The 20733-nt window shown below is 66.7% G+C and overlaps 2 protein-coding genes across 3 annotated transcripts in view; one reads left to right on the top strand and one right to left on the bottom strand.

Moving 5' to 3' along the window:
- The window catches only part of TBC1D2B (TBC1 domain family member 2B), a 56343-nt gene extending 50965 nt beyond the window's left edge, over positions 1–5378 (top strand). For both annotated transcript variants that reach the window (XM_032836851.1, XM_032836850.1), the window contains exons 11-13: positions 1279–1464; positions 1646–1767; positions 5088–5378. In XM_032836851.1, the coding sequence (XP_032692742.1) occupies positions 1279–1464; positions 1646–1767; positions 5088–5280 (501 nt within the window). In that variant the 3' untranslated portion in view covers positions 5281–5378. The remainder of the gene's footprint in view (positions 1–1278; positions 1465–1645; positions 1768–5087) is intronic.
- A 3961-nt stretch (positions 5379–9339) lies between these two features.
- Positions 9340–20733, bottom strand: part of ADAMTS7 (ADAM metallopeptidase with thrombospondin type 1 motif 7) — a 40209-nt gene continuing 28815 nt past the window's right edge. The window contains exons 13-24 of the mRNA XM_032836875.1: positions 20465–20598; positions 19466–19586; positions 18242–18486; positions 17900–18041; positions 16196–16322; positions 15721–15934; positions 14041–15399; positions 13060–13212; positions 12592–12765; positions 12355–12501; positions 11687–11849; positions 9340–9680 (exon numbers count right to left, since the gene is read on the bottom strand). Of these exons, the coding sequence (XP_032692766.1) occupies positions 9523–9680; positions 11687–11849; positions 12355–12501; positions 12592–12765; positions 13060–13212; positions 14041–15399; positions 15721–15934; positions 16196–16322; positions 17900–18041; positions 18242–18486; positions 19466–19586; positions 20465–20598 (3137 nt within the window). The 3' untranslated portion in view covers positions 9340–9522. The remainder of the gene's footprint in view (positions 9681–11686; positions 11850–12354; positions 12502–12591; positions 12766–13059; positions 13213–14040; positions 15400–15720; positions 15935–16195; positions 16323–17899; positions 18042–18241; positions 18487–19465; positions 19587–20464; positions 20599–20733) is intronic.

Below are 20733 nucleotides of genomic sequence, written 5' to 3'. Positions count from 1 at the left end.
AGGATTCCTGTATTGTGTTGTCTTTTACATACTGAGGGGGATTTACAACGCTTTGGAATCATTTTTGTAACAGTAACATAATCATTTTGTAACAGTGTTTTTAGCATTTTAAGTTAGTTGCCTTTTAAATTTTACAATATCAACCAGTAATGCTTACTTGACTCTAACCACGCCCTTAAAAAAAAAAGTCTTTTTGATAGTTAAAGCCTCTATGTTAAAGAAAAAGCAAAACTTCTAAAAAGGAGGAAATATGGGCCTGTTTAAAGTTTCAGATTCTCCTAAAAAAGAGCCTTTTTTTAAAAAAATATCTACTATATGCTACTTTTTAAAAAGATTTATTTGACAGAGACACAGCGAGAGAGAGAACACAAGCAGGGGGAGTGGGAGAGGGAGAAGCAGACTCCCTCCTGAGCACAGAGCCCAATGTGGGGTCCGATCCCAGAACTCTGGGATCATGACCTGAGCCAAAGTCAGCTGCTTAACCCACTGACCACCCAGTTGCCCCAACTGTGTGACTCTTGATCTCATCTGTTCACGATGTCAGGTTCGTGAGTTCGAGCCCCCCACTGGGCCCCTGCTGGGGGTTGCTGTGACTTCAGCCTGTCTGTGTAGGTCCCCGCTGGAGGCCAGGAGAGCCCGTGGGGGACACCTGCCCCCTGCGTGGATCCTTGGCTTCCAGCCTGGGCCACCCATGCTTCTCCAGCGACCCTGGATGGCACCTGCACGGCTCTGGGAGCACTGCCAGCACCCCTCACCGGGGCCCGGCCAACGCTGACCCAGCAGGCCCGGCCTTTGGCGCCCCGCGCTGCGTCTCGCTCCTCGGGGGCCGGGGTGGGGGTGGATCCCTATGCCCAGCAGAGTGCTGTGCCCAACATTGGGGGAGGACGAGAGCTCCGAGTCCCATGGTGGTTTGCACATGGCCTATGGTACCCTTCGCAGCCCTGTGAGAGTGGGTGAGATGCGCCCCAGGCCACCCCATGGACCCTGGAAGCCACACCCCCATGCCCCATGCCACCCCCACATCCGGGGGGCGTCTGTGGGACAGACGGGCTGCTGTCACTGCTCCTCTTGGGCCCAGGACTCGGCCTCCAGCCCCGGAGCCCCAGATCACGGGCAGGCAGCGAGGCTAACCCCCAGTGCCCTGTAGCAGCCTGTCTGGGTGGCTTCTGGGCCACGGCGCCCTGGTGACAGTTGGGGACGGTGGGCGGGCACAAGGCTGGGCGTGTGAGACAGCGGCGGCCCAGGCGGAGTGCACTGAGCGCCAGCCCCTCCCCGCAGGTGGACCAGCGCGTGTTCCGGGACCTCATGAGCGAGAAGCTGCCGCGGGTGCATGCGCACCTAGAACAGCACGGTGTCGACTACACCCTCATCACGTTCAACTGGTTCCTGGTGGTGTTCGTGGACAGCGTCGTCAGCGACGTCCTCTTCAAGATCTGGGACTCTTTCCTTTACGAGGGCCCGAAGGTGGGTGTGCTCGCCGGGCGACCGGGCAATGCCGGCGGAGTGGCCGGCTCGCCGGGGATGCGGAAGGGTCCCCGAGACGGAGGGACCCTTTGCTGGGCCGCGGGCGGGCGTGGGTGCGGGAGGCGGCCGCCCGGGCGGGGGAAGGACATTCTGCCGACGGACGTCCCCGTGCTCCCCGCAGGTCATTTTCCGGTTTGCGCTGGCGCTTTTCAAGTACAAGGAGGAGGAGATCCTGAAGCTGCAGGACCCAATGTCCATGTTCAAATACCTGCGCTACTTCACGCGCACCATCCTGGATGCCCGGTGAGCGCTGGTGGGGGCCCCGGGAGCAGCAGGCGGTGGCGGCCCTGCCCCGCGGAGAGCAGCCTTGCCGGCCTGCTGTGTGCGAGCGGGGAGCGGGAGCAGCTGCGGACACCGCTGCCCCCACCAACCGGGGATCGAGGAGGAAGGACGGCTCGTCCTGGATGCAGCCAACACGTGTCCCGTGGGCACAGCAAGCACTTGCTGAGTCTTCACAGCAGGACAGGCCGCCGGGCGCTGAGGGTGACGGGGGCGGGGGACAGCCCCCGATAAAGAACCTGAGGGGAGACGTGCTGAGGGGCTGGGGGCTGCTGCGGGGAAGCCCAGGCCCGGGACAGAGCTGGGCGGGGGGCAAGGCGGGGTGAGCAGGGCTGGGCAGGGGCACCCAGGACAGGGTGTCCTGGGTCCGGGGAGTGGGAGCAGCAGCAGGGACGTGAGAGGCAGCGTGTCTGGGGCCGTGGGAGTGGGTCGGTCTGGGCAGGCCAGGGTGGCCAGGTGGGAGCAGAGCGGGACCAGGCTTTGTCCCTGGGGTGTTGGAAAGACGAGAAGAGAACTGGCAGCAGGGGGAGGGGAGGCTGGGGCGTCCGGGTGGCCTGGGGTGAAGCTGGAGGTGCCCCCAGAGATGGACGAGGCGCGAACTGGAAGGTGGGAGAGGACGTGGACCTGTAAGGACCCTGGGACTTCTGGTTGGGCACCCGTGTCAGGGGAGCATCTCCCCATCCCTCCCCCGTCCCCCTTGCCACACGGCATCACCTGTTTGGGGCGATTGTCCTGCATGTGCCCCAACCACGGCTGGGGCTGCTCTGGCCACACTCCCCAGGGCTCCCACGGGGGCTCCCACCGCTGGTCAGGCCAGGGAGGACAGTGTGGCTCTGGGCCACCGCGGGTCACAGTCCTCTGCTGGACAGTGCCCAGCGTGAGCCACCGTCCCCACCCACATGTGCACTCCTGTGCCAGGCTCATGCAGCCCTGTGAGAGCCACAGGTCCTAATGCTGAGAAGTATCTGCGGGCTTGTGATTTCAAACTTTTTTTAGGATTTTATTTGAGAAAAAAGCATAAGAGAGAGAGCACAAGCAGGGGGAGTGGCAGGCAGAGGGAGAAGCAGGCTTCACACTGAACAGGAAGCCCGATGCGAGACTCGATCCCAGGACTCTGGGGTCATGACCTGAGCCAAAGGCAGGCGCCCTGCCGACAGAGCCCCCCGGGTGCCCCCCTTTCAGTCTCTTGGGACTGTAGCTCCCAAGATGGGTGCTTTGTCTGAGGACCTGGGATGCCCATTCTAGAGTGTGTAGAAACGAAACAGTTTGTTGAAATGTTTGGTTCTTGCTAAAGGTCTGTGGCGGATACTGAGGGGATTTTATTCCGTTACAAAATGTGGGTCACGATTCCCCACATGGCCTCCTCTGTCCACTGATGTGTCACAACGGGCTTCAGACCCCCCCAGAGCCCCCGGGAAACCGGCAGGCACCCCCTCCTTGGCCAGCCCATGAGACACAGTGGGACAGCCTCCAGGCCCCAGTGCCACTGGGCGCCAGTGTGGGGAAAGGACACTGAGAGTGGAAAGGGGCTGGCGGAGGCCGCGTCTGACTCCGGAAGCCATTGCTGTTTGTAGAGCCTCCCGCTCGGGAAGCAGGTTCTGAGGGTATCGTCAGGCGCGCCGACGTGTGTGCGGCAGTGACCTCAGCTTTGCCGTGTGCTGCTGGAGGGTGGCGGCCGGTGACACCGAGTCCAGGGTGAACCTCTGGGAGGCGCAGGGACATCAGGGTTGAGACTGGCCTGAGTGCAGGCTGTAGGGCCACCAGCGCCCGCAGCCTCGGTGGCCGTGCCTCCTTGTCAGTGGAAGCCGCTGGCTTCGGGAAGTCAGGGTCCACGGGACTCAGGTTCGCAGACGCCGTGACGGCCAGACCCAGACCCGCAGTTCCGCAAACCTGAGCGGTTCCCTGAGGAACGAGGGACGGGCTTCTGGGCTGCGCGTGTTTGGGGCTGTCGGGCTAATGGGGTTAGACCAGTCTCAGATCGGGGCTTCTGGGGGATTCAGCCTCGACTGACCACGGGACACCTGCGGTCTCCTGGCCAGGCCTGCAGGACTGTGTCCTGCTGTGTCCGCGGGGCTGACAGCCGCAGCAGCACAGGCCGACCAACGACTTCGGTGCCTTCTGGGTCTGCCTTCTGTGGCAAAGCGGGGGCTGGACGCCCTGTCTCAGGGGAGAGGCTGGACGCCCGGTTGGAGTCAGCTGGACGCCCGGTCTCAGAGGCGGGGAGTGTCAGGCTAACTGGGAAGCGGCTCTGATCGCTTGGGCCCTGGGTCCCCGGTCTTGGCTGGCACGTCTGTTGCCGGAGACGCCTCCTACAGCCCCACTCCCCTCAGGCTGGCTCCGTTGTCCCGCACGCCTGTGTTCTCGAACACTGTGGGAACTTGGCCTTCGAAGCTGGGCTCCCTGACCTGGGACCTCCTGCCGGAGCTGTTTGGAGCCAGGCTCTCTGAGGTGTGGGCGTCTGAGAGCTCGCCGGCTGCCGTCACGCCTCAGCACCCGAGGCTGGGGCTGGAGCGAGGCCCCCTCGGTGCCGGAGGGACTGGCTTTTGTCTTCACCTGCGGGCGGCCGCAGCCAACCCAGTCAGTGCTGGAGCCCCTAGCCGGGGGCTCTGTTCTGCTTTTGTTAAACCTCAGGCCGGCGGCCAGGGGCACATTAGCGGGATTGGTGCCTGGACCTGCGGATGGCGTGAAGCCCATCGACAGCCCGCCTGTGTGCAGACTGTGTCCGAGCCCTGGTGGGCGCTGGCGCAGTCCAAGTATTCCCAGGCAGTCCCAGGAAAGCCCAAACCAGTCTCCTGCTGGCCCCGCTCAGGCACGCCGGCCCTCAGCCGCCCAGCACGTGCCGGACACGGTCCCATGCCGCCGGTGGCCGCACTGATAACCCCACACCCCAGGAGGTGGCATTACGGTGCTCCCAGCAGACAGGGAGTTAGAAGGCAGAAAGGGAAGGACCCTTACCCGCCCTGTGACACAGCCAGCGTGGGCCTCCACCCAGGCGGGGGCTCAGGGCCAGCCCCGTAACCTCTGTGCACGAAGGGCTGGCCTCTAGGTGACACACCTGCCCCAGGGCCTGTCCCGTGTCCTGCCCTGCTGGCCTCTGTCTCTGTCCCGTGCTCTGCCCTGCTGACCTCTCTCCCCATTCCGTGTTCTGCCCGGATGACCTCTGTCCCTGTCCCGTGTTCTGCCCTGATGACCTCTGTCCCTGTCCCGTGTCCTGCCCTGATGACCTCTGTTCCTGACCCATGTCCCGCCCTGCTGACCTCTGTCCCCGTCCTGTGTTCCGCCAGGAAACTGATCAGTATCTCCTTCGGGGACCTGAACCCGTTCCCCCTGCGCCAGATCCGGAACCGGCGCTCCTACCACTTGGAGAAGGTGCGGCTCGAGCTCACGGAGCTGGAGGCCATCCGTGAGGACTTCCTGCGTGAGCGGGACGCCAGCCCTGACAAGGGCGAGCTGGTCAGTGACGAGGAGGACACCTGAGCGCCCCCCACCCCAGGACGCTGCTCTTGCCTTCACAACCAAAGTGTGCCAGAGGGTCCCAGCAGGGGTCTCTGCTCTCGGGAAGCCGGAAGGCAGTGCCCGTGGCCTCTGGAAGTCTGCTGGGCGGATGTCCGCGGCCACGCAGCCCTTTCTTACTCGCGAGCGGGTCTGTTTTGCGTCCAGCCTTCCCATGCGGGGCGGGCGCTGCCCGGTGCACCCCGGGGGAACTGCGGGCCGCTTTCCAGAGCCCGTTGACAGCACCATCTGGGCTTTGTGCATGGCTCGCACCCCAGGAACCTGCCGCGGGCCGTCTCCCGGGTCGCCCCTGTGCGCGGGCCCACTGCACTGCGCGTCGCCCCCCACTCCACCGCTGCGCTGCACGTCCCCCCCACCCCACCCCACCCCAGGCCGGAGCGCGGCTTCTTCGGGGGCCGTGAGGTGAGCGGAGCGAGCGCATCCACGTTCAGAAGCGGTCTGTGGAAACCTGCCGCCTTCCATGCTGGGCGAGCCACCCGCGGTGCCCCATGGCCCTCCGGACACCCCACGCTGCCCCCGGCCCCGTCAGCTCTCGGCGGGTGGCTGAGCTATCCCACCCCGCGCTCTGCCCAGCTCGGCTCCGGGAGGTTCTGGGGAAGACCTTCCATCTGCGGAGTGACTTGTGGAGTCACTGTGTGGGGACGACAGTCCACTCTGCACAGCAGGCCCACTGCTGGGGCATGCCCTGCCGGAGGGGACACAGGAAGCTTCTGGGGATGCCCTACAGGGCAGCGGTGTGGCGGGGGGTGACTCTGTCCACCGGTGCTGGGGGTCTCCACCTGCTGGGCCAGTGCCATCGCTTGGGGCGCAGCTTGGGTGAGCGGTCCCCCCACCTTGCTGCCCAGAGGCATGCACGTCCTTGCAGGCAACCTCGCCCCTCCCTGGAGCCTGCGTGGTCCTGGCTGCGGGGTCCCCACTGCCTCCAGCAGGTAGGGCTGCCTACGCCATTCTGCAGACTGGGGGCGCCGTCTTTCTGAGGCTCCGCAAAGAGGCCTTACCCAGGAAGGCGGTTCTTGCTTTATCGGTCGGAGGACTGTCCCCGATCCCGCTGTACCAGTGCTCCGGGGCAGGGGACAGGGTGGCTGCTGGAGGTCGGCTCGGGCCGTGGCCTCACTGCCATCCGCAGACTGCCTGTCGCAGCCCCAGGCAGCTGACTGGCAGGGGCACAGCAGTGAGGAGGCCTTGCAGGGTTGGGCTCTGGTTTCCAAGCTGACTTCCCTGAACGGCCATATCCTGGGGGAAGATGCTGCCTTTCGGACTGGGCTGCTTGTGTCTGTTCTGCCCCAGAAGGGCCCCTCTTCGAAGCACCGGAGGTGGGTGCAGGTGCCTGTGTGCGGCTGGAGCTGTGGTTTCGGGCGCGGCTGGCAGGGCCATCCTAGTGTCACCAGGGAGCTGTCCGTGGCCGGGCGGTGGCCATGAGAGCGGTGCGGTCGTGGGGGGAGCAGATGGGGGACACTTTGCTGGGGCCGCCCCATCCCTGGGTGTCCGGCGGGCGGGGGCGCTCGGCCTGGCCCAGACGGGGGGCGGGGTGGAGAACGGCAGGCCGTGTGCCCGTGTGCCCGCGGCTCCACTGCCACAGCGCAGGACAGCTGCTGGCGTGCACGGGGACTGCTTGTGTGTTTCACAGGCTGAACATCTGTTTATACTTTTATATATTTTTCACTACAGTTTATATTTTTATAGACTATTTTTATCAAGGTTTTTCTAGATTACATATACCTATTTTATATAATGTGTTCTCCCTTGTGAATAGCTCCATGTGCACGTGTGCGTGCGCGTGCGTGTGTGTGTGTGAGAGAGAGGAACAGAGCAGCCGGGGTTGCGCCCCCCGTGGCCGGCACGACCCTTCGCTGCTGTGTGGCGGCTTCTCCAGGTAGCGCGTCCCTGCACACCCCGCCCTCCACGGCCCCCAGGGCGCCCAGGGCTGCCCGTCGTGTCCATATAGGAAGTGTTCAAGGCAAATCGCCAGCGCAGCGTTCGTACTCGTGCACAGACCCCCCGCCACCGGCTTTGTGCGGGGCCGTCTTCCGGCACGTGCCCCGGGCAGCTGGGCCCGCCTGGGGCAGCCCTGAGGGGGGCGGGGGAGGCAGGGGCAGGTGACCTCCCTCGCTGTCACTGGCTTCTCGGAGTTAGATTTTGGAACAGTCATACTAAAAAGCCAAATAAACTACTAATTTGTACAACGTTCTGGTTTGAGATGCAGTTGCAGTCCCTCGTGATGGGGCTCAGAGGGGACAGGACCTGGCTGGGAGGGGCGGACTCTGACCTGCCAGCTGGCTGTTTCTAGGTCCACGCTCTCGGTCTGCCCTGGGGTGCGTGGGTCGGGGCTCTGGGTCGGCTGTGCAGCCCTGGGAGCCACGGTCAAGCCGCAGGGGAACTGGGGGCACCAAGGGGAGCGCTTCGGGGTCCCGGGCTTCAGTCAGGAGCCAGAGCAGCCCCCCAGGCCCCCGCCACAGCTGCGTCGTGCCCGCCTGAGTCACAGGCTGTTTGCCTCCTGTCTGGGCTGACCGCTCTGGCCCAGCTGCTGCGGGGGACGCCATCGCCCTCGCCCCCACCGTCGGGAACACAAGCAAGCATGATTGAGGCCAAATGTGTTTCCACGGTGTGGGGGAGGGGCGCCGGGGGGTTTCCAGAGCGAGCAGATAAGGATGGGCTGAGCTGTCTCCTCCTGGGACAGACTCAGCGAGGCCTGGGGCACCTGAGGTCACAGCACTGGGACAGGGACCCCCATGCTTGGCATGGGGCAGGAGCCCAGAGGCAGAGGCCCCGTCCTCGGAAGGGTTGCCGCCATGCACCGCACTGGCCCCGGGAAGCCGTTACAGAGTGTGGGTCCCCAGGGCCTCCTGGGGCTGCAGGGCTGTCACAAACACAGGAAGGAAGTCTGGTACCCCTTCCTCCCGAACTGAGCGGCGATGCTGGGACTCACAGGCCCGGGACACTTGCTTTCCGGAGTGACTTCAGCCCATCTGTCCCTGCATGCAGCCACCCTGGGGCCTGCAGGGACAGCGGCTAGCGGGAGGGGGGCTCCAGGAGGGCCTGGCCGGACCCACACCGAGCTGGGGGCTTCTTGGGCCCCGTGGGGCGTGTTCCTGGAAGGGCTCTGGTGTGAGAGTGGAGAGTGGGAAGCCAGAGAGTAGCTCTGCCCTCCGTCCCTTCCTCGGAGGGACTGGCTGGCACTTGCGACTGGCTTTAGCGGCTGCTGGGTCTCTGGCTCTCGGTCCCTGGGGAGTGATTTTCCACGGCCCCCTCCTACCCCCAGCCAGCCATAAGGGGCCACGTGGCCCTCACCCCAACACACACAGCTCAGAAACCAGCATGCACATCACAGGACGTGTCCCCTGCAGGCATCTGCGGGCCTGGACCTCCCTGAACTTCATGTCCCCCATTTGGAGAAGGGGCATTCCAGGCCCCAGGAGCAGGACTGGGGAGCAGGCTCCAAACGACACGGCCACTTCCAGAGGAGGCGCTGGGGCTGGCAGGGCCGGGCTGAAGCCCAGAAGCCCCTTGCAGCACCTCCGCCCCCTGCTGCCGCATTCAAGGGCCCGGATCTGTGGGTGGAGGTCTGGCGGGGGGACAGAACCAGCTATGACCCGCCCAGCCATCTCTGAACACGGGGCCCATGGCAGAACGGGACAAATGGGGGCCGCCCACCTGCTCCTGCTGGCAGCCCCATCACCCCTGGGAGGTCACCGGGCTCCACAGAGCTGCCGCCTCCTCCCTTTGGTGCAGGAGAGTTAACGTGGGGGTCCCAGAGCCCTCAAGGCCATCCCCAGGGGGCAGTCCCTACTGCCCGAGGTGGGCCGTGAGACCGTGGTCTCTGAGGCCCTGGGGTGGGGATGCAGGGGAAGGGCCAGGGCCTGAGCTGGGGGCACAGAACGAGCGTGGCCAGGACCACTGCTCCCCACAACCCCTGGAGGCCACCATACACCTCGGGGTCACATGAGGAGGACGGAGGGCAGGAGACGGGCCCTGAAACTCCCGGTGTGAGAGGACGCCACGCGGCAGGTTAGAACTGGGTGCTTGTTTATGTATAATAATAATAAGGGTTATGCAAACCGTTAAAAAAATACTTTTTCTTGGGGGAGGGGTCCCCAGCCCGCCACCAGCAGGCCAGGTTAGCACCTTGGGGGTGCAGCCCCTGGTGGGCGTGAGGTCCGTGCGTCTGGGTGAGGGGTCGGCGGATCCGTGCGTCCCGGACGGGGGTGGTCAGCGGCGGGCAACGCGCTGATGGCCGCGGGAGGGGGCTCCGTGGCCCGGAGTGGGGCAGGAGCGGCAGCACTGGGTGCGGACAGCGGGCAGCTGGCATCGGCCCAGCAGGCGCAGGGTCTCGCAGAAGCCGAATGACAGACGGTCCCGCTCGCAGCCTGCGGGGACAGGGGGAGGCAGGGCAGGGAGGCCCCTCAGACTGGAGCCTGGACGCCGCGGCGGGCTGCCTGCCACTCCCAGGGTCTCTGGGCTCCAACTGTGGCTGGTCTTGTCCCACCTGTACCCCCAGGTCTCTGGGGAACTGGCCCGGCTACACCCTGCTTTCCAGAGGAAAGGCCCTGGGACCCCCCCCACCCCCGACCAACTCAAGTGCTCCTGAGAAGCCAGCCAGCCTGCCGCTGCCCCTCTCCATCCCTCCCGACCCCCTTCAGCCCCCCAGGTCGGCCTCAGCCTCGGCTTCTGGGCCGGAGGCCTGGGGAGAGGGGGTGGGCGAGAGGGGGTGGGCCCGGGCTCTCCCCGTATAACCCGGGCCTCCGGAGCAGGGACGGAGGAAGGCTGCAGCTGGCTGGCCCTCCCGCCCTGTGCTTACTTATCAGAGCTATTTTGGGAAGCACTTCGCTTCCAGCCTCCTGGCCTTGCTCCGGCTGCCTCGGACAGCCCCCAGCTGCCCAGCTCACACCCGCAGACGTCCCGGGGGAGGAGGGAAGGAACGGCCATGCACAGCCGTGGGCCTGGCAGAGGGCAGGAGGTAGCAGCTGTTGGCCGCAGACCTGCATCCTGTTCTCACTGTGACCTCACACAAGCTGCTTAACCTCGGGGGGGTGGGGGGACAGTTCCCTCCTCTGCCAGTGACCCTCCTCCCCACAAACGGATGTGGGTCACGCTAGGTCAGCTGCTAACCGTGGTGACCACACACCCTGGAGTTTCCAGGCTTTCTAAATGTCTTGTCACACATCCCCCAAACCATCAAAACATCCTGGGGCTCCAGGATCCTGGCGTCCCAGTGCCCTCCCGGCACCAGCCTCCGCCCTGAATGCCTCATGGGGGACACCTGGCGGTTCAGCCACGTAACCAGCCCCCCAGCCCCCTGCCTGCAGCCCTCCAGGCCCCTGGCCTCAGTTCCCAGCAGACAGCCCGACCACCCAAGCTCCCCTGGCCCGGAGCCCAGTGTGAAGGGCGGCAAGGAGCTGTGGGCGGCCCCATGTGGAGACAGGTGCTGTAGCCGCTGCTGGGAAGTCCCATGGGGACCGGCGTCGGGGCAGGGCAAGCGGCACCCCTGCGGGGGTCTGGGGCCCCGGGATTGGAGGAGGCCTGGGCAGCGTGGCAAGGCCACTTCTCCTCTGGGCCTGGACCAGGGCCACCAGGAGCCCGTGGCATCGAGACGGCAGGTGGGGGCCAGTCCCTGAGGCACTGACGGCCGCAGACTGTCCTCGGGGCGGGGGGCAGCGGCGGAGAGGCACAGAAGCCACCAGGGTCCCCCCACTGACAGAGGAGCCCTGAGCTCTCTTCCTGACCTCATGGCGGCTACCCGCACAGACAGTGACCGCCTTCCCCGAGCACCTCCTGGGCCCTCCCCCCAGCACCTGATTTCTGCTCAGGTGCTCACCCTGCCCAGGCCTGGGGGCTGCCCAGGAAGTGGAGCCCAAGGCTCCAGAGCTGGGAGGGGGCCCAGGTGTGAGTCCAGGGCCAGCTTCCTGCGCTCAGCAGTGCCGGGGAGACTGGGCTGCCGGAAGGCACGTGCGCCAGGTCCCTGGCCACCTCTGGCTCAGGCCCTTCTTCCAGGAGGACACAGCTGGCCGGGGAGGAGCCAGCCGCCCGCGGCCAGCCAGACCCTGGCAGGAGACCACCTTCTGCGGCCACAGTGCATGCTCTGGGCACCCCTCCCCCAGCCAGTGTGGGGGCCGGCGGCTCACCCACGCCTGGCCTCCCTCAGTGGGCCACGGACACCACGGGGAAAGGGAGCTTGATGGAGGTCACACAGCGACTTGGGGGCTGTGTCTGCTGCCACCCCCCTTCCTGCCCTAGAGCGGGGTGCCCGCGGGGCGCCCATGAGGCTGGGCCCCCTTAGCTCTGGCCCGCAGCCTCACAGTCCTCCGTGGGCCACCGAGGATCCCGTCTCCTGGTCCTCCCCACCCCGACCCCGTGCACGGCGCCACTGACTCACGGGGTGCCTCGGCGAGCTCGCAGTCCTGGGTGCCGCACGGCCGGGAGCTCTCGGGCCAGGCCTCGTGGCCGCACTGCTCACTGTCTTCCTCGGGCAGCCCCGTCTGGGTATTGACACACCGGACCAGACGCCGCTGCACGCCACCGCCACAGGGTGCTGAGCACTGCGCAAAGTGGGGGAGGTGAGGGTCCCCCTGGGCCAGGCTGGGACCTGGGGGGCAGGGCACCCCTGGGGCACTGCCAGTACCTTCCCCAGGCGAGTCCCTGCGCCCGCCGCCTCCCACCCCGACGCCCGGCCCCGCCCCGCCCCCTCAGAGCCCTGCAGGGCCAGGGAGGGGCCCAGGAGCCCCCGGAGGGTGGGGGGCAAACCCTGACACAGGTCGGCAGGGCCGACCACAGCCATGGGCAGCCAAGAGGAAGTGGTGGCAAGTGCCTCCACCAGGGCCCTCATCCCGTCAGGCTTCTAACCACTAAGCCCCGCAGGCCTCACCCTGGCACCCCCATCCTAGCACCTGCCCGTTTCCTTTCGTCGGCGCGGTGGGGCCCTCGCCTGGCTGCCACCACCGTGTGTGGTGACCAGAGCGCCTGGTGCACAGCACGGGGCGATTCCTTCCTGAGACAAGGAGGCCTGGGTTGCGGGACCCTAACCTCGCCCGTGGGCTGGCTCACCTGGCCCCAGGGCCCCACCACCCACTGTGTGCAGGGGTGCGTGTTGCAGGCCCGCGTGCTGTTGGGCCTCAGCATCTCCTCACAGAGGCCCGGCTCCGGGCAGGTCACCAGACGCTGCTGCTCGCCACCGCCACAGGCCTCCGAGCACTGGAAGGGTGGGACAGGCAGGGAGAGGGCTGGGGTGCAGCCAGAGTCTGAGGACACCCCCCGCCCCGCCCCAGGCTCTCCCAGCCTCACCTCCCTCCAGGAAGAGGTGTACCAGCTGAGGCAAGGCTGCAGCCCGCAGGCACGGCGCGCAGGCGGCATGGCCGGCCCCGGCTGGCAGTGGAAGGGCCGCAGCGGCCGCAGGTCCCGCGTGTCCATGCACTGCACGTCCCGCACGGAGGAACCCCCGCCACAGCTGCGGGAGCACTGCAGGCCGGGGTGTGGGGTGAGCGGACCCCGTGCCCCCACAACACCGAGAGATCTGGCCAGGAGCCAGGGCAGCCGCCCAGGGGCCAGGTGGATGGGAACGAACAAGGGAGCGGTGGGGACAAAAGAAACCCCGAGGGGGAGGGCAGCCGGCAGGCTCACAGCAGGTCCAAGCAACCCGGGGAAAGGGGAGGAGGCAGCCAGACGAGCCCAAGGACGGAGGCGCAGAGCCCCCCTGCCCCAGCCTGCACAGGGGGCCGGGCAGAACTGGCATGCACCCCGAGGCCCACACACCTTACTCCAGTTCCCCGTGTGCCAGGCGGCACAGGGCCTCAGGTGGCAGCGGCGGGCGGGCTGGGGCCGGCCAGCGGGAGGGCAGTCGTCCTCGCGGCCAGAGCTACAGCGCACGGACCTCCAGATGGCACCCAGGCCACAGGTGGTGGAGCACTAGGGACCGGGGCCAAGGCACAGGCGTGAGGGCGGGCACCACCCCGTGCCACCCCAGCCGGGGCCGCCCATCGGGGGGCGGGGGAGCCAGCGCCTCGCCTTCCCCAACTGCAAAATGAGCTCTTCCACCCGCCTCCAAGGAGACACAACTGTCCCCACTCACAGGGAACACAGGAGGGGGCCTCGTGGTCACGACCAGGTTCACTGCTCCCCAAAATCCCCTAGGAAGGGAGTCTGGATCCTTCGTGGAGTCCCTGCCTGTCCCTCCCCACCCCAAAATGAGGCGTCTGGACACAACTTCCACAGGGATGATGTGCGGGTGCCCTTCAGCCTCTGTCCGTCAAGTTCAGACCTCGAGGCCCCTGACCGAGCAGGGTGGGGCCCCGAGGGCGTTCCAGACGGTGAGGGCCTGAGCAGCCCCTGGAGAAGCAGGGCTGAGCCCCACTGACCCCGGGGGAAGCCCACTGGGCCTGGGAGCCCCAGAAGGGCTTCCACACCAGCACAGCTGTCCCGGGCAGTGCCGGGAGCAAGCAAGCTAGAGTCTGAGGGTCAGGGCTCCTGGCTGCCGCACTCCGTGTGCAACTCCGCCTTCCCTGCACTGTGGCCCCCTGTGCTGCTCCGGCACGGACCTCGGGAGACCCCGAGACTGGAAGATGGGCCCCTCGCCCCCCTTACGGCTCACATGGAAACCTGAGGCTGACAGGACAGACTGCCCCCGGGGGCACACAGAGGGGAACAGGATGATCTGGGGTCACGGGCTGCCGGTCCCCGGATCCCGGCATCCCCACACATCTGGGAGGCAGGGCCTACTCGTCCCCAGCGCCTTACCTCGCTCCAGCTTCCCACCTCCCAGCTGGCATTCCCGGCCGGTGGCCAGTCCTTAGCCGGGCCGGGGTCCAGGGGCTCGGCCTCAGGGACTCTGCTGCTGTTGGCCGAACTGTCCTGAGCTGGTGCAGGCAGCAGCACGGGGCTCCAGGGCGCCTCAGAGCCAGGGCCTTCAGGCTGGCCTACAGGTCCTGGGGCCAGCCCCCAAAATGTGTGCTCAAGGCCAGGGGTGGGCATCGGAAGGAAGGTTCCTGGCACAGCCTCAGTCTGCAGGTCCCATGGGGCTGAAGGGGTGGGAGCGCCCGGTTCCAGGGGGCTGGCCCCGCCCCAGGTGGCTGGCGGAGTGGCTGGGGGAGGAGGGGAAGGAGCTCCCCTGATGGGGGGCCACAGCTTGGTGTCCACAGGGCCTTGGCCACCATCCAGAACTGGTTCCCAGGCCACGGTCCCCACCGTCCATGGATCTGTGTCAGGACTGGGGGAAGCACGGCTGGTGCTAAAGGAGGGCGAAGGGGGAGACGTGGGGTGGGGTCCTTGGGGCAGGCTTGTTGTTCGGGGGTCTAAGTCTTCCTCCTCATCCTCAGAGAGCTCGTTGGCCCCCTGCCAGCGTGGGGGGTTCAGCTGGCTCCGGCTGTCCTCCCCTCCTGGGAGCCTGATTTGGCCCCCAGGGGCAGCAGGTGTCTCCATGCCACCGACCGAAGCGGGGGGCCAGGGCCAGCTAGGGAGCCCCAAGTCTGGGGCCCCGGTGGGGGTGTCCTCCTCAGGTAAGAAATTGACCAGGGGCTTCCCAGGGGCCTGCTCCGAGGGTGGGGCCAGAGAGCGGCCAGCCTGGCTGGGCCAAGGGGCAGGGGTCCCGTCTCCCAGTGCCCCCTCCTTTTCGGTCCCAGGAGGCTCTGAGGCCGGCAGGAGGGTGCCTGTGGGGGACTCGGCAGGACTGCTCAGGGGTGGGGGTGTCCAGTCCCCTGCCCCTGCCAGGTCTGGGTCTGGCTCGTTGAAGGGCCCATAGGACAGGTCCTCGTGGAAGTTAATGAAGTTGTAGTCATAGTAGAAATCGTCAACAAACACGGGCCCCGGCGGGCCCAGCTCCGGGTCCTCCTCGATGGCATTGCCCATGCCAGCTGGCTCAAAGGATGAGGGGAGCAGAGGGCGTGGGGACAGGCGGGGGGGCATGAAGTCGATCTCATTGAAGAGCTCGCGGCTAGAAGAGCCGCTGCCTGAGCCTTCGAGGTCCAGGCCCCGAGGACAGGGCGGCAGGGAGCAGGGGGCCCCAGTGGCTGGCCGCTGGGCCTCATCGCAGGGGACGCCGGTGTTGTTGGTACAGAGGACAATTCGGTGCCGAGTGGCCTCCCCACACGTCGCCGAGCACTACAGAGGAAACCAGGCTGAGGGGCACAGACCAGGGGAAGCTGGGGTCCAGGGGGTACCTGCCCCTGCTCGAGGTCAGACGAGAGGTGCAGGCCCGCTCTCTCCGGCCCTGTCCAACTCGAGACCATGCCCGGTGGTGGCAGCGGCTTGCTGGGGCACCCTCGTCCCCGGGGCTGTGGGGACACGGGCCAGCCGGGGAATGCCCCCCCTCCCTCCCTCCCGCCGTGGGGCAGTCAGGGACCCCTGAAGACGGCCTCCACCTGCCCAGAGCCCAAGCCCGACGGCGGAGCTGGGGCCGGGCCTTCCCATGCTGATGCTCACCTGAGACCAGTCCCCCACGGCCCAGGTGGCCGGACAGGGCACGTGGCGGTTGCAAGGGGTCTCGGCAGGGGGCTGGGGGAGGTGGCCGCAAGCGGGCGGCTCCAGGGCGCTCTGCTCCTCCAGCCCCACACTCCGGATGCAGAGCACGGCGCGGCGGGAGAGGCCCCCGGGGCCGCAGGAGCTGGAGCACTGCTGCCACTCCCCCGCCCACCACCTGCCGGGCACCCGGGTTGTCAGCGTCGGGGTCCCCACGGCTCAGGGCGCAGCCCCCCGTGTCCCTCCCCCCTCACCCGTGGGGAAGCCGGGCAAGTCCCGAGCCCATCTGAGCCCCTGAACACACAACACCTGGGATGTCCCGGGCAGGCCAGGTGGGGCGGGGGCAGCCAGCCCCCGGGGCTTGGGAGGAGAGGCCTTGCCCTGCTCCCTCTGCTCCACTGGGGTCCCCGGGAGAGGGGGCAGTGGGGGACCGGCTCACCGGGCTGGGCAGGGCTCCTCGCTGCACTTCCGCTGCCTGTCGTCGGGCCGGCTCAGAGGGTCACAGTGTCTCTCGTCCACGGGCCCCGCCTGTCGCTCGCTGCAGCGCGTGTTTTGCCTCTGCACCCCTGGGGGCCGCGGGGGCTCAGCCTCAGCCTGGCACCGAGGGTGCCCCCATCTGAGCTGCCCTGCACCCCAACACAAGCCCACACCCACTCTGCTAGTCGCTCCCAGAGCAAGTCCTCCCTCCTCCTCCTCACTGTCCTCCCGGCCTACACCTCTGGCCCTGGAGGGGAGCAGAGTGTGCAGGCTCGGGGGACGGTGGCCAGCCCTCTGGCTTCCTAGCTGGGAGGCCTTGGGCAGCTCACTGGGCCTCTCTGAACCTCAGCGTCTTTGTCTGTAGCAGTAATACCTGCCTCGAAGCTGCCAGCGAGTGAGGACATCATGGAGTCCTGCAAACCCAACCCCGGCCTGAGCGCCTCCCTCCCAGCAGGGTCCGTGCTCAGAAAAGGGGGAGCAGTGAGGAAACTCATCGGACCTCTCCCCCCCACCAGCAGACAGATATTTCTCTCCAGCCCCACAGTCCCTGCCACCTTTGTCCATGTTCCTGTCCTGCCACCACCTGCCTCTGGGTCTTCGCACGGCTGTGCCGCTCACCTTCACCACGCAACCCCACCCCGTCTCCAGCAGCAGGACCCCCCCCTAGCAGGCTCTGCCTTCGTCCCTGCTTCCCTCACAGCCCAAGAGAGTGGATCTCCTCAGCCTGAGCCTCCCACCTCCTACCCACTCCCTCCCTCCCTAACAGAATTCTGCTGTGCAAGGTAACCGTGGGCCCCTGCTGTAGTGCCTGTGCACTGAGGGAGGTCTGGGGCACAGTCCTTCCAGGGAGAAGAGGGCACAAGTCCCCCGTGGGGGTCAGCCCCAGGCCCCTCCTTCCTGCCTGGACCGCAAGAGGCCAGGAGAGAGCCATCTCACAGGTGTGAGGGGGACTCATTGACACCCAGGCCATCCTGCCAGCTTGGACCACGCCCCAGGGCCTGAGACGCTCCAGCCAGCCGGGGCCAGGGACCGCACCCACAGCTCCGCACGCACCCCCAACGGCCGCCACCACTCCACCGAACAAGGCCCCGGCGTCTAGTCTGTCCAGTGGATTTGCTTTCATGGTTGTAAGTTTAGGGATGCTTACAGGGCACGAGAGCCTTCTAACGGCTTGTGAAGATTTGTGCCAAGATACGGGGGCCAGTGTTCATCTTATCATCAAACGAGCACTTTTGGGAACGCTCAGATGTCTGTCCCGGATTCCCGATGCCAAGCTCCCCGGACACTGAGGGGCAGTGGGGGTGCCTGGGGGCAGCAGCCTGTCTGCAGCAGGAGCTGGGGGAGGCACGGGGCCCACACTCACAGGGGCCTTGGGTCAGGTCTCCTGCACGGGGCAGAGACACAGGCGGGAGGCCAGTCGGGGTGAGCCGTGCGAGCAAAGGGTGGGACGGCCGCGGCCTCTGTGGGGGCCGCATGCAGCATGGTGCCGGCCTTGCCCCATCCCAGCAGACCCGTACGACGCGGCTCTCAGCAGCCCCACTCCAGACGCAGGGCTGCGGGGGTCCAGGGGCCAGCGCTCCAGTCCATGGGCGCTCGCCAACCAGCACTGAGCTGGAGGCGGAAGCCGGCCCCGCTGCCCAGAGACCCCGGGCCGAACCGTCCTCACCTGTGCCGCAGGTGACCGTGCACTTGGTCCAGGGCCCGTAGCTCCAGGAGAACTCGGGCGGCTCGACCTGGCCAGGGCCGTCCACCTCCCTGTGGATGGTGTACTCGTAGCGCACCCCGGGGTTGCTCTCCTGGAACAGCAGCTGGGGGCGGCGGGCGAGGGCCGTGAGCACCAGGTGTCCCCTCCACCCACCCACACAGCCACCCCCAAGGAGCCAAGCCCGACCACTCTGGGCCCCAGGGTGGCCGCAGGACAGGCGGGGAGAGGAGGGCGGGGCGCGGGCTGGGTCCCTCGGGCCCCGCCCTGCTCCCCCATCCGAGTCCTGGGGGCGGGGGCAGGCACCTGGATCCAGACGGGCTCGTGGGTGGGGCCGGGGGACGTGAGGCTCTCCCGGCCGCCGGTGCGTGCGTATGTGAAGGTGGTGCCCGCTGCCCGATAGTCGCCGCTCCACTGGATGGTCCAGCCCCCGTTCAGGAAGTACTTCTCGGGGTCCTCGCTGCGCAGGGCCAGGAAGTTGGCGGCCTCCGCCACCTCCTCGATGCGGATCTCACGGGCACCGGCCGGGATCAGCCCCACATCCACGTAGCCTGTGGGCCAGGAGCCGTGTGAAGGGTGAGGGGCGTGGTCGTCCCCTCTCTTCCCGGTCCCCCTGGAGGCTGATCCCACCAAGAGCTCAAGATTCTGAGCTCCGCAAAAGACAGAGGCATCCCTCTGTCCTAGGTCACCGAGCAAACCTCCGTAGGCCCCTGAAGTCCTGCAACCGGGACCCACTGTCTTCACCCCCTCCTGGACACTGGGCTGCAGTCCGTGCCACCAGCCTGGCCCTTCCCCTGGACACTGTCCTCACTGCCAGCCTCACTGTCCTTTCACCGACTCCATGTGCTTCCCCCTAGGGCACGGGTACCGCCGTCACCCCCGTCTGACAGATGGGGAAACTGAGGCCCAAGGAACGAAGTAACATGCCTTGGGCTCTGTGGGCTGCAGCTGGGTGTCCTGGCCCGGCACTCAGTCCTGGACAGAGATGCGCCTCCGGCTCTTTCTTCCCAGTGCAACACCTCTCCCACCTCCCCTGAGCCTTCTGTGATTCAGCTAACCTGCCACCTCCTCCGGGAAGTCCCCGTGGACGCCCCCGGGACCTCCTTCCACAGCGCTCTCAGCCTAAACTAGACACTGCACACTAAACGTTTCGGCCACTCCTCAGACCGTGAGCTCCTCGCCCCTGTGCCCTCCTCACCTAGCACACAGTAGGCGCTCAAGCAATGTCTGTGAAACAGACCTGGGGGTGTGGGACTGGTGCTGGGGGTCTCTGAAGCCTCCCCAGAAGGGAGGAGCCCTCTGAAAGGTCTGGGGCCACCCGTAATCACTCCGATCAGCCAACCCGGGGTCCCCAGGCAGGAGGGTGCCCTCTGAAGACAGTTCTGCATCTGGGCCAAGGCGCCCCAACAACAGCCAGGACCAGTCTGGCCGGCTTCCCTGCTTCCCGTCTCTAGGCTGGGTGGGAACCCCGGGGGCCAAGGAGGGGACACCGACCTAGGAGGTCCCCCCACCAGGGGCGCCAGCCCATACCCAGGCCCTCCGACTCCTCGAAGGTCCCGCTCACGGTGTGGCAGGTGGAGCCATTGCCGTGACACACACCACAGCGGTCCTCGACGGCCCCGGAGTCGATCTTGAAGTCACAGCCCACATTCTGGAATACACAGGAGGGAGGCCCTCGTGCCGGCCGCCAGCCCCCAGCCCCGGCCCGGCTCCGGCCCCAGCTGCCGGGTCTGCCAGAGCAGGGAGGAGGGACTCCTCGATCAAGGTCTGCCCACCAGTCGTGCCCTCTGGCCTCAGGTGGGACCCTCTGCCTCCCTGAGCGCGCTTCCCCAGTGAGAAACGGGGAGGTCCGTCGGGGCCATAAAACCACGCTGAGGGGCATGAGGCACGAGAGGGCACGTTTTGTGAATAGAGCAGGCGGGGCACGGGCACCCCAGGGACGCCCACCCAGGGTGGACGCGAGTCTCCCAGAAGCAGGGATCAATGTCAAAGGCCCTGGGCGAGCACCTCCCTGTTGCTCCCCAACCCCAGGGGCTGCAAGGCGGGGACAGCAGGGGGGGAGGGACACAGGCGAGGAGGACAGGCCACCGCTGGAAAGAAGAGGATGTGTCGCCAGCAAACACTGACACACTCGGCCAGCCCGAGCCCCGCGGGTCCCTGTGGAGGCCTCACTGAACCCCTTGATACGGAGGCAGCAATGGGCTGCATTTCTAGGACAGAGAGACCCGCTGCCTGGGGTCATGGGTGCAGAAGGGTGCGGGGCCATGGCTGGTGACCAGCTTCCTGGTGGGGGCTGCGCAGAGCAGGCCGTGGACGGTGCGCACGGAGGGGGTGAGAAGGTCCGTGGTGCAGAGTCTGGGGCCCCGGCGCCGGCAGGGGTGGGGGGTCTCTGCTGATGGGATGGCAGAGCTGGGAAGCCCACAGCACAGTCTGGGGAGGGGCGGGGCCAGCAGGGAACCCGGCGCGGGGGAGGTTGTGGGGGAACCCACTGGGGGGTAGCGGGTAAACGCTCTTCCGGCTCAGGCACACCTTGCAGATGCCATTGATGCAGAGGTCGTGGCCGGGCTGGCCCGGGTAGCAGGGGGTGCCGTCGACCACGGCGTCCCGCAGCTTCTCAGCAAAGTACTCGTTGGACGGGCGGCAGTGCAGCTCACAGGGGTTCACTGGGGCCCCAAGCAGAGGACACATGAGGGACAACCAAGGCAGGAGTCAGGGAGGCCCCGGGGTGGCTGGCTCTCAGCCAGGCTGATCGCAGGGGAGTGGGGCCCCGCGCTGCGGCGGGTGACCTCGGGCCCCCA

The sequence above is a fragment of the Lontra canadensis genome, unplaced genomic scaffold (assembly GCF_010015895.1).
Source record: "Lontra canadensis isolate GAN:19392208 unplaced genomic scaffold, GSC_riverotter_1.0 scaffold94, whole genome shotgun sequence".
Classification (NCBI taxonomy): domain Eukaryota; kingdom Metazoa; phylum Chordata; class Mammalia; order Carnivora; family Mustelidae; genus Lontra; species Lontra canadensis.
This window is presented reverse-complemented; position numbering and strand designations above follow the sequence as displayed.